General features: G+C 37.4%; 1 protein-coding gene across 5 annotated transcripts in view; it reads right to left on the bottom strand.

Annotated features, from left to right (window-relative positions):
- The window catches only part of LOC144956165 (phospholipid-transporting ATPase IF-like), a 127,431-nt gene extending 111,156 nt beyond the window's left edge, over positions 1–16,275 (bottom strand). For 2 of the 5 annotated variants that reach the window (XR_013641898.1, XM_078886553.1), the window contains exons 1-2: positions 16,174–16,263; positions 5,550–5,926 (exon numbers count right to left, since the gene is read on the bottom strand). Coding sequence is in view for 1 of the 5 variants with exons in the window: in XM_078886553.1 (XP_078742679.1) it covers positions 5,550–5,624 (75 nt within the window). In the remaining 4 variants the exon portion in view is untranslated. Of the gene's footprint in view, positions 1–5,549; positions 5,927–16,118 lie in introns of all 5 variants that reach the window. The other 3 variants (XR_013641900.1, XR_013641901.1, XR_013641899.1) reach the window with 3 other exon arrangements.
- Between the last annotated feature and the right edge of the window lie 309 nt (positions 16,276–16,584).

Raw genomic sequence — 16,584 nt, 5'->3', positions numbered from 1 at the left:
CGCCGAAACACGACCGAAACCCGACGAATCCGACAAAGTTATGGGAAGTAGGTAGCAGTGGGGAGTGAACCTGGAACTCAGGGAAGTGTACACCATTGGGGAGTGAACCTGGGACTGGGTTTCGGCGGGTTTCGTAAAAAAGACACACCCCAAATCAAATCTTTTTTAAAATTTAATTGGCCGACCGAAGATTTTCCGCAATGGCAGAATTTATGAAGGACAACGAACAAAGCCGAAGGAAGAGTTAAAGAAGCTGATATACAGAGAAATGAAAGACAGGGAATGAGATAAAAAAGAAAGCTTGCTCAAGATGGAGAGGGATTGAAACTGTTTATCTGTGGCCTATACCCTGACACATGGTGAAAAAGGCAATGAGGATGGTGATGATGATGATGATGATGATGATGATGATGGTGATGGATGATGATGATGATGATGATGATGATGATGATGATGATGATGATGATGATGATGATGATGATGATGATGATGATGATGATGATGATGATGATGATGATGATGATGATCGTGATGATGATGTTGATGATGAAGATGATGATGTCTATGATGATGGTAATGATGATGATGATGGTGGTGATGATGATGGCTATGATGATGGTAATGATGATGATGATGATTATGATGATGGTGATGATGATGATGATGATGATTATGATGATGATGATGATGGTGATGATGATGATGATGATGATGATGGTGAATGATGAAGATGATGATGATGATGATGATGATGATGATGATGAGATGATGATGATGATGATGATGATGATGATGATGATGATGATGGTGATGATGATGATGGCGATTATCATGATGATAATGATGATGATGATGATGATGATGATGATAATGGATGATGATGATGATGGTGATGATGATGATGGATGATGTTGATGATGGTAATGATGATGATGATGATAATGATGATGATGATGATGATGATGATGATGATGATGATGATGATGATGATGATGATAATGATGATGATGATGATGGTGATGATGAAGATGATGATGATGATGAGATGATGGATGATCATGATGATGGTGATGACAACATCACAACGCAATACCCTTTTAAAGTGGTGGGTCACAAATATATGAGATCTAAGTTTTTGTTACTTAAAATAGAAAAGTAGAGAGCGTTCAAAACCATTGGGCCTATGGAGACGGAGCTTATTCCGGTTTCCTTAGCCTGAAACGAACAATAGCACTACTGCCGTACTCATGTTTTAATATTTGGCCAGAAAACTCGTCCTTCAAATATCGATCAATTTAAATGACCCTTATCTTGGCAAAAAAAAAAAAAACACAAAAAAAAAACAAAAAAAAAAAAAAAAAAAAAAACCTCTCAAACCTGGTACTTCTCGAAGTCCCAGGTTTGAGAGTTTTTTTTTCAAAGATGAGGGTAATTTAAATCGATCGATATTTGAAGGACGAGTTTTCTGGCCAAATTTTTAAAATTGGGTTTTCCAGAGTACTGCAAAATAGCTTGCGATACTTTGAATAAGACGTCAATCTATCGCAAAGAGCTTTTCGCCAGACCTAACAGATCCAGCTACCCAATCACTACGAAATATATGTTGTGGCTTTATGATCTTGTGGTATGAGCTTTGATCTTTGAGGTTTTTTTTATATTGCGCAATATCCACTAAACGTGCTATAAGGCGCTTTACAAAGGTTCCATGACCAACAGCAACACTTAATAAGTAGAAACTGGACATGACGCCTGCTAGGCGATAGTACATTTTTTCCCTGACAAGGACAATGCTGATAACGTTTCAGGTACTCATTTTACACCTGAGTACGGTGAGAGAATGTGAGTAAAGAGCCTTATCCAACTACTACATCAAATCCAGGACCTTCCGTTCCGAAAGCGAGTGTCATGGAGAATAGAGTCCCGCTCTTAGCGGCGTTATCGTTGAGTCCTTGGAAAAGTCTCTTTAATAATAAAAATAAAGATAATATATAATAATAATAATAATAATAATAATAATAATAATAATAATAATAATAATAATAATAATAATAATAATAATAATAATAATAATAATAATAATAATAATAATAATAATAATAATAATAATAACAATAATATATACTTTATTCATTTTAAAAAAATGGAAATTCGTTTACAGACGTGGCTTGCATAAAAATGTATAGACACAAAGTTGAGAAACGAATTTCCATTATTTTGCATATATAATATATATATATATATATATATATATATATATATATATATATATATATATATATATATATGTGTGTGTGTGTGTGTGTGTGTGTGTGTGTGTGTGTGTGTGTGTGTGCAAATGCACAAAAATGTAAAAAATATACAACCAAGAACCAATAGCGACACTTTATATATTAATTTGATAAATTGAGATAGGCCTTACCTCTGGCCTTTAGTCCGAACTTGTGTGTGTATATTTAAAAAACAATATTTAATTTAAATCACAGTTGTGCGTTGAAAATTCGAACACCACGTGGCAAGATGAATAAGGTGACGTGTTGTCTTTGTTTTTATAGATATAAGGCGACGGCTCCTCATGGAGAACTTAATATATTTGCGAAGGGGGTGATCGCCACCCTTCATAACTTTCTCCATTTTACTTAGACAAAATCTCTTCCACATTCTCTCACCGTACTCACTGTTTAGTGTTGCTGCTGGGTAGGGACCTCTTATAAAGAGCTTTGAGCACGTTCAGTGGATATTGCGATATATAAATCTTCATCTGATTTGTAGGGGGTCCCTTTAGCTCAGTTGGTAGAGCACTCGCTTCATAATCAAAGGGACCGAGATAGATCCCGGGTGCAGTCGAGATTTTTTTTGACGCCGCCCCCCCCCCCCCCCCAACTCCCCACAAGTCCACACAGCAGTGATTGGGTAAATGGGTCTGTTAGATCGGGCGGAAACTACTTTGCGATAGACCAGAGTCCTATCCTATCCAAAGGGTAGCAAGCAATTGCTATTGTCCGTTTCACGCTATAGAACCGGGAAAAATCCGGCTCATTGGGCCTGATTGCTCTGAAGGACTCCTTTTTATACTTTTTTTGTTTGTTGTTGTGTGGAACAAACCACCGGAGATTAGTCAATCCTAGAGATTTTTGCTACTTTTCAAAATTAGAGAAAAAAATGTATTAAAAATGAGCATGTGCATAGATAGTTTTATTCAACTACCATTAGCATGTAAATATTAAGATCGTTGGCTTTGATCCTACGCCTATAAATCTGTCTTAGAAAAATGTAATAAATAGGCAAGGGGTAAAAGTAACCCCGGGAATACCACGGATATTATAGTCGGTGTTAGGGTTGAGCGAGTTAAACAGTTTTTCATATACATCACGATGGATTTAACCCTCTCCTTACCAACTATAGGAAAATCGTCACATTCGTTACGATATTACCAACATTTTCCTTATTCAAATTTCTTTTGTAATCATAGAATTTTAAATAAAATGAACACTGTATGTTGTAGAATATGTTTTGCTACAGAAACTATGTCTGGCAAGAATTTTACTGCGATTGTGTTTGAGATAAAACATCTATTTTTGTGTTAGTTGGGTGTGAAGTTTTGGGGGGAAAACCTGAAAATGACTGGTAATGAGAGGGTTAACCATCAACACCCTCAGCGGTAAGCTTATCATATTTATGATTGTTATTATTGTGTGGCTATGTGGTCTTGTGGTATGACACTCGCTTTCGGATCGGAAGGTCCTGGGTTCGAGCCTCGCGCTCGGCGCATAGTTGAGTCCTTGGAAAAGGCTCTTTACTCACATTCTCTCACCGTACTCAGGTGAAAAATGAGTACCTGACCGTTAACAGTGTTGTCTTTGTCCGAAAAAATTGTAATATCGCCTAACAGGCGTCATGTCCCGTCCTACATGTTAAATGTTGCTGTTGACCAGGGACCCCTTGTAAAGCGCTTTGAGCACATTTCAGTGGATATTGCGCTATATAAAGCTCAATTTTAATTAATTTTTTTTAAATCTCAATATTTTCACCGACATTGATTATTATTCATTCCACTAACTGTCCATTTACCCGTCTTACCAGAATATTATATAAATGTGATCCGTGAGCAATTAATTTTGATCGACTCAGCGTTCTTCGATGCCCAATGCAATGTTTTATGCGGCTATGTGGTCATCTGGTATGACACTCGCTTATATTGGATAGATAGGAAGGACCTGGGTTCGAGCCTCGCTTCGCTCGCTCGGCGCATAGTTGAGTCCTTGAAAAAGACTATTTACTCACATTCTCTCACAGTAAAGTGAGTACCTGGACGTTAACAGCGTTGTCTCTGTCCGATAAAATTGTAATAATCGCCTAACAGGCGTCATGTCACGTCCTACACGTTGTGTTGCTGTTGGTCCGGGAACCCTTGTAAAGCGCTGTGAGCACGCTTAGTGGATATCGCGCTATATAAAAGCTCATTTTTTTTTTTGGGGGGGGGGGGGGGGGGGTCCCAGAACAAGAACTTTCAGTGTACCTTCAACTGTGGCCGGGGTGACTTTGTTTCCGTGAATTCGCAGCGTTTTGATATATCTCAGCTTTGATACAGTCATTTTGTTGGTTAAAAGACTGGCAGAAAGGCACGGGGCAAACTAAGGAAATCATGGAGAGGAAATGTGGAGGCAACAACTGGCCAAAAAGATAATCGACTGCTGGGTAATGGTCCTTGAGCGTGAAGAATGGCGTTCCATGACATTCAACCTCTGTAGGGAGACGGAACTTCGGAACTAAGGTAAGGTAAGACTTTAATTTTAATGAGAGGTAGTAATTGACACAAAATTAAATATTCTCTAAATGGGAAGCAGAAGTCGTGACGTCAAACAATCCTCTCTTCCGGTTCAAAACTCCTGGACGTGTGTAACCAGTTCACGAGACTTGAATTTTAATCAGAGGAAATAATTGACACAAAACTAAATATTCTCTAGATGGGGAGCAGAAAACGTACCTTCCTCTCTTCCGGTTCAAAACTCTTTGAAATATCATGTAACCAGCCCTCCAGGCATTGCATGAAGGATAAATAGGTTTATATTGAATCTAAAGAGGTCATAACTATTTTATTACGGCTATGTAGTCTAGTGGTAGGACACTCGCTTTAGGATTGGAAGGTCCTGGGTTCGAGCCTCGCTCGGCGCATAGTTGAGTCCTTGGAAAAGACTCTTTACTGACATTCTCTCACCAAGCTCAGATGTAAAATGAGTACCTGGTCGTTAACAGCGTTGTCTCTGTCGGAAATAAAATTGTGTTTTATCGTTATGACTCGTTCTTTATGTTACGTAATGTTACTAAATATAGCACATCCGAAAAAAAGGTCAAAGTTTGTACACACACACACGTACACACACACACACACATACACACACAGAGAGAGAGAGAGAGAGAGAGAGAGAGAGAGAGAAAGAGAAAGAAAGAGAGAGAGAGGAGGGAGAGAGAGAGAGAGAGAGAGACAGAGAGAGAAACAGAGAGAGAAACAGAGAGAGAGAGAGAGAGAGAGAGAGAGAGAGTACCCTTACCTCTTTCAGCCATTTTGGGAAGAGACAACATCTCGATGGTGATTCCGAGTTGCCTTTATCTCCATCAGACGCCATGCACCATCTCCTTGATGGCGTGTGTAATCCAAATCCAACACAAAATAGGCATACAACGTGTGTTAAACACACCACCACTAAGTACTAACCAATCACAGCATACACTCACTACTAACACACACACTATACAATTCACGTCCAGCAAGCAAGCAGGGCGGTGAGTAGAAAATGGAAATTATCATAAAATACCCGTTGAGATGTGTTAATGGAAAGATAGCATTTCAAATTGGTTACCATAATATTCAAATTTCAACTAGATAGATAATCAGTAACGAACGCTTAGAGTGAATCCATACCGAAAGCTTAAAATGAAATACAATACGTATGTATATATGTGTGTGTATATATATATATATATATAATATATATATATATATATATATATATATATACACACATATATATAGATAGATAGTATGCGCTTGGCTAAGAAGCTCATAACATTGCCATCCGGAAGTGTAACGGACCAACACACGAAACTGTGTGTAACCATGAACGTTTATAGTCTGGTTATTACTGATTAGTGAGAAGTACTCATAAATGCGGATGGCAAAAAACAATAACAAAAATCTGAGTGACGTCAACTTCGAACTATATATATATATATATATATATATATATATATATATATTATATATATATATATATATATATATATTTATATGATTGTTTGTGGGTACTTGTATATACTAGGGTGCTGATTGAGTACTGATGAGAGATCGGCATAGGAACGATCGTCTTGGCAAAAAATTGTGAGTCCTTATATATATATATATATATATATATATATATATATATATATATATATATATATGTATATATTATATATATATATATATATTGTATATATATATATATACATATATGTACCATCATCTTGGGGGAAAAAACCCAAAAAACTCTCAAACCTGGGACTTCGCAAAGTACCAGGTTTGAGAGTTTTTTTGGGTTTTATTTTCTCTAAGGTGAGTCATTTAAATCGATCGATATTTGAAGGACGAGTTTCCTGGCCAAATGTTAAAATATTATAGGTTTTTCCAGAGTTCGGCAGCATTGTGACTGGTGTTTTTGACAGTGCTTGTTTAATCTCATCAACTCTTGTTTCCTTGTACTTTATTTTGAGCCCCGTGCCGTGACGTTCGTAAACTAAAGGCCGGATACTGACGAAAGAAATTACGTCACGCAAGAAAACGATGATCAACAAACGAAAGTAAAAACTGAGTTGTTGCGTAGCCTTCGTAAAGTTATGGCCTGACAGTGACCCAAAAATGACGTCAAAATACCAGTATTTGGCCACAAAAGAAAACAGATCGTGAGTTGTATTCAATAGTTCAACCAATGAAATAACTTGTTTCCTTGAGCTCTACTAACGACAACTCACTAGACGCTACACAAACCTAAAAAATGACGCCAAACTGCCAGTCCTAGAGGATTCTAGTGTCAGATAGTTCGAAGATGACGTCAATCAGGTCTTTGTTATTGTTTTTTGTCATCCGTGTTTATGAGTAATGCTCACTGAACTGTATTAACCCGATTATAAACGTTCTTGATTACACACAGTTTTGTGTGTTGGTCCGTTATACTTCCGGATGGCAATGTTATGAGCTTCTTAGCCAAGCGCATACTCGCTATCATATGTTAACGATAGCTCAGGTTGTTGTCATTAGGCGTCTTGTCTCGTTCTTCACGTTAAGTGCTGCTGTTGGATAGGGGCCTCTTGTAAAGCGGCTTGGGCATGTTCAGTGGATATTGCGCTACATGAATGCTCTAGTCAAAACATGCCATGTCTTGTGATGTTCGTACATTTATAGATAGTGTGCGCTTGGCTAAGAAGCTCATAACATTGCCATCCGGAAGTATAACGGACCAACACACAAAACTGTGTGTATCCATGAACGTTTATAGTCGGGATAATACAGTTCAGTGAGCATTACTCATAAACGCGGATGGCAAAAACATCAACAAAGACCTGAGTGACGTCATTTTCGAACTATCTATATTTTACATTGACTTGACCCCTGGGTTAATTTGATCTCATGTGAAAAAATCTCTCCACTCTTTTGACAAGGTCCCCCCCCCCAAATCATTAACAAATTGCGCTTCTATATAAAGTAATATCCACTAAAAATGCTCTAATCGCTTTACAAAGGGTACATGAACAACAGCAACACTAAACATGTAGAACGAGACATGACGCCTGCTAAGTGATATTAATGACATTTTTTTTCCGATCGAGACAACGATGTCAACGATGTCAACGGCCAGGTACTCATTTTACACCTGCGTTTGGTGACTGTGAGTAAAGAGCCTTTACCAAGGACTCAACTATGTGCCGAGCGAGGCTCAAACCCAGGCCCTTCCGATCCTAACGCTAGTGCCATACACACACAAGATCATATTATAGCCTCACAAAAAAAAGATACTAAGAGTTTGGATTATCGAATATCTCACTTAATTAAAAGAAGCACATGTTCATATCTTCACAAAAAAGATACTAAGAATCGGATTATCGAATATTTCACTTAGTTACAAGCCGCACATGTTCATAGCTTCACAAAAAAAGATACTAAGAATCGGATTATCGAATATTTCACTTAGTTACAAGCCGCACATGTTCATAGCTTCACAAAAAAAGATACTAAGAATTTGGATTATCGAATTCCTCACTTAGTTGCAAGACGCACTTGTTCATCATACACGACTTGAAATCAACCACCCCCTCCCCCTCTAAAGAAAAAAAAACAAACAAAAAAACAAAAAAAAAAAACAAAACAAAACAATAGTGTGTGCAGTGAAGTTGCCTGAACTGTATCTTGTTATAACGCAACCTCTTTTCAGTTTCGATACAGGCTTCTTGGAAATCGCTGCTTGGGGGGGGCGGGAGTGGAAAGCAAATCCAGGATGTAAATTATTGTCATCGGGTTTTTGGCGTGTTCTTAAAATTAACGCACTCAACCCTAGCACCGATTATATCCGTAGTTTACCAGTGTTTCTTTTACCCCGTGCATATGAGAGAGAGAGAGAGAGAGAGAGAGAGAGAGAGAGAGAGAGAGAGACAGACAGAGAGAGACAATAAGTAGGAGTGAAATATTTGTTCAATGTTATAGTTATCATATAACGTTATAACAAGTGTAACTAAATGACAAATTGCCATATTTATGGACAATAAAGATCTATTATTATTATTATCATTATCATCATTATTATTATTATTATTATTATTATCATTATTATTATTATTATTATTATTATTATTATTATTATTATATTATTATTATCATTATTATATATTATTATCATTATTATTATTATTATTATTATCATTATTATTATTATTTATTACATTTTTCTGAGACAAATTATAGGCGTATAGTATCAAAGCTTATATTTTTAGTTTTTACATGTTAAAAATCTCTAGGATTGAGTGAGTAGTTAATGTGTAGGGTCATCATGTGAGGGGAAGGACAAAGAGGAAATGAATAATAACTATAGGATAGTGAAGAGAGAGAGAGAGAGAGAGAGAGAGAGAGAGAGAGAGAGAGAGAGAGAGAGAGAGAGAGAGAGAGAGAGAGAGAGGGGACGGGGGGATTTTGTAAAATAAAAGTCTGAGCAAGATATTGATGTTATACATTTAGATATAATACCCACATCATCCGTCAGTCGGATGTAATGTACCAACACACAAAACTATGTGTGACCGTAAACGTTTATTGTCTGATTCAAGTGATTTTATAGATAGAATGCGCTTGGCCAAGGAGTTCACAACATTGCAATTCCGGAAGTATAACAGACCAACACACAAACTCTGTGTAACCATGAACTTTTATAGTCTGGTTAATACAGTTTAGTGAGAACAACTCACAAACGCGGATGGCAAAAACAATAACAAAGGCCTGAGTGACGTCATCTTTGAACTATCTATAGCCTGATACTGAAATCCAAAAGGACTGGCAGTTTGACGTCATTATTTGGTTTTTGTAGCGTCTTGTGAGTTGTCGTTATTAGAGCTCAAGGAAACAAGTTATTTCATTGGTTGAACTATTGAATACAACTCACGATTTGTTTTCTTTTGTGGCAAAAGACTGGCATTTAGACGTCATTTTTGGTCAGTATCAGCGTCGCCATCGTTCTGTTATAGCCTTCGTAAAGTTATGGCCTGACACTGACAAAAAAATGACGTCAAAATGCCAGTCTTTTGCCACAAAAGAAAACAAATCGTGAGTTGTATTCAATAGTTCAACCAATGGGATCACTTGTTTCCATGAGCTCTACTAACGGCAACTCACTAGGCGGTGCAAAAACCAAATAATGACGTCAAACTGCCAGTCCTTTTGGATTTCAGTATCAGGCTATAACATAACGATGGCTACGCTGATACTGACCAAAAAATTACGTCAAAATGCCAGTCTTTTTGTGATTTCTGTACATAGAATGAAGTTGACGTCACTCAGGTTATTGTTATTGTTTATTTTATATTATTTTTTTTGGCATCCACGTTTATGAGTAATTCTCACTAAACTGTATTAACCAAGACTATAAACGTTCAAGGTTACACATTGTTTTGTGTGTTGGTCCGTTATACACACAAAACTATGTGTAACCTTAAACGTTTATAGTCTTGGTTACAAAAACAAAGGCCTATGTGACGTCATCTTCGTTCTACTTATAGCCTAATAAAACACCATACAGTGTTCTTGTTTCGTGATGTCAGTTAGTAAGTAACACGGTGACATCGTATCAGGTAGCTGACCATGTCTGGATTACACAACACAACACACATACACAACACACACACACACATACATACACAACACACAAACACACACATATACACAACAACACACACACACACATACATACATACACTCACACGACATACATACATACATACATGAATATTACACGCACGTGTTAATGGGTGTGTTATCATAAATTATTATCATTGTCTTTATCAACCGGGATTTAGGTGATAATAAATTATCTTTATTATCGTTATTATCATTATTACTGCACCTAATCTTCACATTGTGATATTATATGGCTCTGTGTTTTTTTTTTAAATCATTAATTACCTATTTCTGATTATATAGTGGGTCCCGATAGCTCAGTTGGTAGAGCACTCGCTTCACACGCAAAGGGACCAATATCGATCCCGAGTGTAGTCGAGATTTTTTTGTTTTTCTGAACCCCCCGTCCATCCAGCTGTGAATGGGTAGCGCAGTTTGTTAGATTTGGCGGAAAGTACTTTGCGATAGACTAGCGTCCTATCCAAAGCATATCAAGCAATTACTATTGTCTGTTTCGCGCTATAGAAAGCGGGATAAACTCCGGCTCCATGGGCCCAATTAATGTCTCTGAAGGACGACTACTGTATGTTTTGATATTGCGTAGATGAGTCCGGGCATAGAAGAGATGGGTCCGATCGACGTGTACCTATTTTCAGGTCTGTTAACCCAAATTGTTATGGGCTCATTGTTGAAATGGAAATTACATACTCTCAAATCAACGTGTAGATAGTTCGAAGATGACGTCACACAGGCCTTTGTTATTGTTTTTTGCCATCCGTGTTTGTGAGTTGTTCTCACTGAACTGTATTAACCAGACTATAAAAGTTCATGGTTACACAGAGTTTGTGTGTTGGTCCGTTATACTTCCGGATGGCAATGTTGTGAACTCCTTGGCCAAGCGCATACTATCTATACTATTGTCCGTTCCAACAAGGTTAAAAAACAAGCCCATAATTGCCTTCGGTTATCAGACCTACGAATAATGTGTGCACGTCGGATGAGTGAGTGGGTATGGTGGATAGACGGAACGAAATTAACGTCACTTAGCTCTTTGCTAATGTTTTTAGACAGACATTTTTATGATTAGTTCTCATTAAATTATAACAATCAGACAATAAACGTTCAAGATTACGCAAAGTTTTATGTGTTGGTGGATGTTGTTGAGTATTTTGCCTAGACGCAAAGCACCTATGAGTGGATAGGTAATCTTAGGATGATGGATAAATGAATATCTGCCAACGGGATATAATCAATTTAAAACATAAATAAATTCCCTTTATTCATCCCATAGGGGAAATTTGTCAATAGAGTCTATTCCAAGACCGAAATAACCCAGGCGTAAACCGCAGTACAGCGCCGCAAATTGAGCTAGGGCGAGGTGACTTACTCAAGGCCACACAGCGCAGGGGCGGCTGAACGAACTCGGTACCTTTCGGGTACGAAGCAAAGACCGTACCGCTGAGCAGCGCTGCCCCTAAGGCAGCATCACACAAAACTATGTGTAACATTAAATGTTTGTATCTAGTCTGAATGATAGAATTTGGTGAGAACGAATTAGAATGGCTGTCTAAAAACAACAGCAAGGAGCTGAGTGACGTCAATTTCATTCCATCGATACATGATGTATTGTCACGTGAGGCTCTTCAATTCCTCTTATTGTTGTGTCAAAATATTGAGAGAGAACGAGAGAGAGAACGAGAGAGAGAGAGAAAGAGAGAGAGAGAAAGAGAGAGAGAGAGTGTGTGTGTGTGAGAGAGAGACACACACACACACACACACACAGAGAGAGAGAGAGAGAGAGAGAGAGAGAGAGAGAGAGAGAGAGAGGATGTGAAAAGGAATGGGAATTGAGAGAAAAAGCGAAGATAAAGAGGTAAAGAGATAGAAAGAGATAGATAGAATGAGGGATTGAGAGAGAGAGAGAGAGAGAGAGAGAGAGAGAGAGAGAGAGAGGGATAGAGAAAGAAAGAAATAAAGAGGGAGGAAAGAAAGAAAGATAGGAACAAAGAGAAAGAGAGCGATATATAGATAGATAGATAGATAGATAGATAGATAGAGAGAGAGAGAGAGAGAGAGAGAGAGAGAGAGAATGAGATAAAGAGATAGAAAGATATATATAATAATATAATATATATATATATATATATATATATATATATATATATATATATATATATATATATAATTCAGACAGAGAGAAAGGGTATGAAAAGCAATGGAATATCAGAAACATTATATATATAGGTTTTCGGTCCAATGCCCGTTGCTACACGGTTAGCCTTAAAGATAATATCATAATATAAGCACATCATTATGATACCATATTACTTTTATTATAATTATTATGTATACTTTATATTTGTATCAATGCAATCGTATTTATGTCACAGGGTCACAGGCAAGGAGCCTGTCAACACGATGCAAGGAGGCAGGCAGGTTTCTAAAAAGCATATTGTGATAATAATAAATAAACACCCCATTGAAAACAAAAAACAAAACTAGGGCATTTAAGGCTAAACATCAGACTGTTTCCTCGGTTAGTTAAAGATCTAGACTAGATAGCGATCAGTAAATCAAAAAAATCCCACAGATAATTTATTTATCTAACGTTTTAACCGATTCATCCATTGGATAATAATAATAATAATAATAATAATAATAATAATAATAATAATATAATAATAATAATAATAATAATAATAATAATAATAATAACATAATAATAATAATAATAATAATAATAATAATAATAATAATAATAATAATAATAATAATAATAATAATAATAATAATAATAATGCTGAAAACTTATATAGCGCTATAACTCCGAGATACCAGACTCTAAGCGCTCAATTATTATGTTGGTAAAATCTTTATCGATGTCATTCTTAAAACTATTAATTTAAGTACATGATACTAAGCGGTTAGAAAAGGTGGATTGTGAAAAAGATAATGAACAAAAATCAATATAACAGCTTCGAAAAAATAAATAAATACCATACACGGAACGTTTCAGGCTCAAAACCCTTCTTCAGCCAATAAAAAGGGGGGAAACCCCCAATGAAATCATCAATATATCAAAATGAGGGAGTTCCCATAGCTCAGTTGGTAGAGCACTCGCTTCACAAGCAAAGTGGACCGAGTTCGATTCCGGGTGAAGTCGATATTTTTTTTCTGACCCTGCCATCCGCGTTTATGAGTAATGCTCACTGAACTGTATTAACCTGACTAAAAACGGTCATGGATACACACAGTTTTGTGTGTTGGACCGTTATACTTCCGGATGGCAATGTTATGAGCTTCTTAGCCAAGCGCATACTACCTATATCACTATGAAAATCCAAACAGGCGGGGAGAGATGTCGGGTCAACAAGTCTCTTTCGAAGCTGGTCTATTCAATTTTGTTCAATATATCTTAGTATGGTAGTGAATGGGGAAGGACTTCCGTAGTTTCACGCACAGCACGACTAAATAGGGGACTTTTTTTTTTAAATTAACGGTGGGAGACCTCCCGAACCTGCGCCCCCCCCCCCCCCACCCCTCCCATTTTTTTTAAATCGGAGGGGGGAATCCCCCCCCCCCCAACCCCCAGCCATCCCCCCCCCCCCCCCAGCCCTTACTAAAGCCGTACTACATCCTGGTGAAACATACTGTTTGCCACCTCTTGCAATATCGAAACTGATGGGGAAACACAGTAAATAAATAATAATGGCGTCGGCCAGAGTCGTAGACGCCAACCGACTCAGGTAATTAATTGTTTTTGAAATATTGGAAAAATCACACCACTAATAAAAATGAAACGTATCTTAAATAGTAATATTTATTGGACATTGAAACTAATTAATTAAAAGTCCATAGTGGCTAAAAGATTAAGTAATAATATAATAAAAGTGCTGTGAAACTACGGAAGTCCTCCCGTGAAGGGGATACACCAGGAAGGAAATTATAATGCCTGGGAGAGAGAGGAAGAGAGAGAGAGAGATAGAGAGAGATAAGAGAGAGAGATAAGAGAGGGATAGAGAGATAGATAGAGAGAGAAAGAGATAGATAGAGAGTGAGAGAGATAGATAGATAGATAGATAGATTGACAGATAGATAGATAGATAGATAGATAGATAGAGAGAGAGAGAGAGAGAGAGAGAGAGAGAGAGAGAGAGAGAGAGAGAGAGAGAGAGAGAGAGAAGCATTTGGCAGAAATTTAGAGGTAATTCCTATCAAGTTGGGGGTCCCAATAGCTCAATTGGTAGAGGACTCGCTTCACAAGCAAAGGGACCGAAGTCGATCCCAGGTGCAGACGAGATATTTTTTTTTCTGATCCCCCTGCCCACCCAGTAATACTGATGGGGTAGCTGGGTCTGCTAGATATGGCGGAAAATACTTTGCGATAGACTAGCGTCCTATCCAAAAGATAGCAAGCAATTGCTGTTGTCCGTTTCACGCTATAGAAACCGGGATAGACTTGCTCACTTGAGCAACATGGGTGGTTCCTGTTGACATCAGACATCTTCTTTGATGAATTATCTATATTATTCCTTCATGGAATGCCTAGGCGACGATATCTTTTTGAAGTCGTGGGGGAAGGGCATAATTTTCAATTTTATTTTTAACCACCCGTAGGAAAATCGTCACAATCATTACGATGCACCAGCAATTTTCTTATTCTGATTTCCTTTGCTATAAAAACTCGACACTTTGTAGCAGAGCTCATTTTTTTCTGAACAACATATAAAATATTATAGGTCTTATTCGTTCCGTTTGCAAAATCTTTTTTTTTTTTTGTGTTGGGTGAGTGTGAAGTTTCGGGTATAATTCTGAAAACAGAGTTAAGCCGTGCTACTTTGTGTCTTTTGTTGGAGGGGTGGGGGGGGGGGGGGTGCGGCGGTGGAGGGCTTGGAAGGTCCTTTTTAGACCTCCCTGCAAACTTGAAAACTTTAAGATGCGTAGTTCATGGAAGATATAAACTGTAGTCACTATAGTTAACTTTAAAAAGCACCAATTTGCCACCGGAAGGATTAAATGATACTTCTTTTATTATGTAGTCTGCCATTAACGTTCATTCTAAATAAGTTTAGATGACTTAGAGATGTTCACGAACTTCTGAAATTCGAGTCAAAATTTCGTAATTCTACGAATTTTTCGTAGTTGTTGGCAAGTTTTGATTTTTTTTTTTTTTTTTTTTTGCGCTGGTTTGTCTTGAAAGGAGAGTGGTACCTGAGGGTGCAACTGGTGTTATATTATAGTGAGAATTTTTTTTTCTGATGAAGATGGCTTTGTGGTTTCATGGCCTGACACTAGCTCTATACCGGTAGGTCCCGGGTTCGAGTCAAGCTCAAAGTTGAGGCCTTAGAAAAGGCTCTGTCCTTACATTCTCCCACCGTTGTCAAGTCTAAAATGAGTAAATTGTCGTTAACATTGTTGTATATGTCGATAAGAATTGTGATATTTAATATAGACTCATAAACGTTTATCTCGCTTACATGTTAGTATTGCTGTTTGCTTAGTTCATATTGTCAAGCGATTTGAGCACATTCAGTGGATATAGCCTTATATAACTGCTCAGCGTGTGTGTGTGTGTGTGTGTGTGTGTTAGAGAGAGAGAGAGAGAGAGAGAGAGAGAGAGAGAGAGAGAGAGAGAGAGAGAGAGAGAGAGAGAGAGAGAGACGGCTAAAATAAATCGTTTAATGCACTACACAATGTTTGACATTACAATTTCGCACACAAGACAAAGAATAAGAAATGAAATCCACAAAACAACACATTACAAAATCCAATTCATAGAATCCACTTCCCGGCTTGCAGCTCCAAGCGGCTATTCACAAACAATCGTGGGACAGTCCAATGTTTATGTTTTTGGCGACGCCCACTAAATCAGGGGGGCATAACTCATAAATTATTGTTTTGAGAGGTCGTCAAAGAATGGGATGGGCGCTATTCAATACCATGCAGTATCGTCAACTCAGATGAATAAGTCAATATTGACCATTACAAGTATATTAAATTTATGGTGAACATCAAATAATATTTTACCGGCGTTGAAGTACGTAAGCGCAGCATAAAAAAGATTTAAAAAACAACAACGAACAAACAAACAAACAATAAACAGAAACAAAGATAGAATACAACAACAATAAAGTACAAACAAAAAACAAAACAAAAAAAAAAAAAAAACAAAA

Source organism: Berghia stephanieae, chromosome 10, assembly GCF_034508935.2.
Source record: "Berghia stephanieae isolate SIO BIC M18660-M18661 chromosome 10, UCSD_Bste_1.3, whole genome shotgun sequence".
NCBI classification, from domain to species: Eukaryota; Metazoa; Mollusca; class Gastropoda; order Nudibranchia; family Aeolidiidae; genus Berghia; species Berghia stephanieae.
This window is presented reverse-complemented; position numbering and strand designations above follow the sequence as displayed.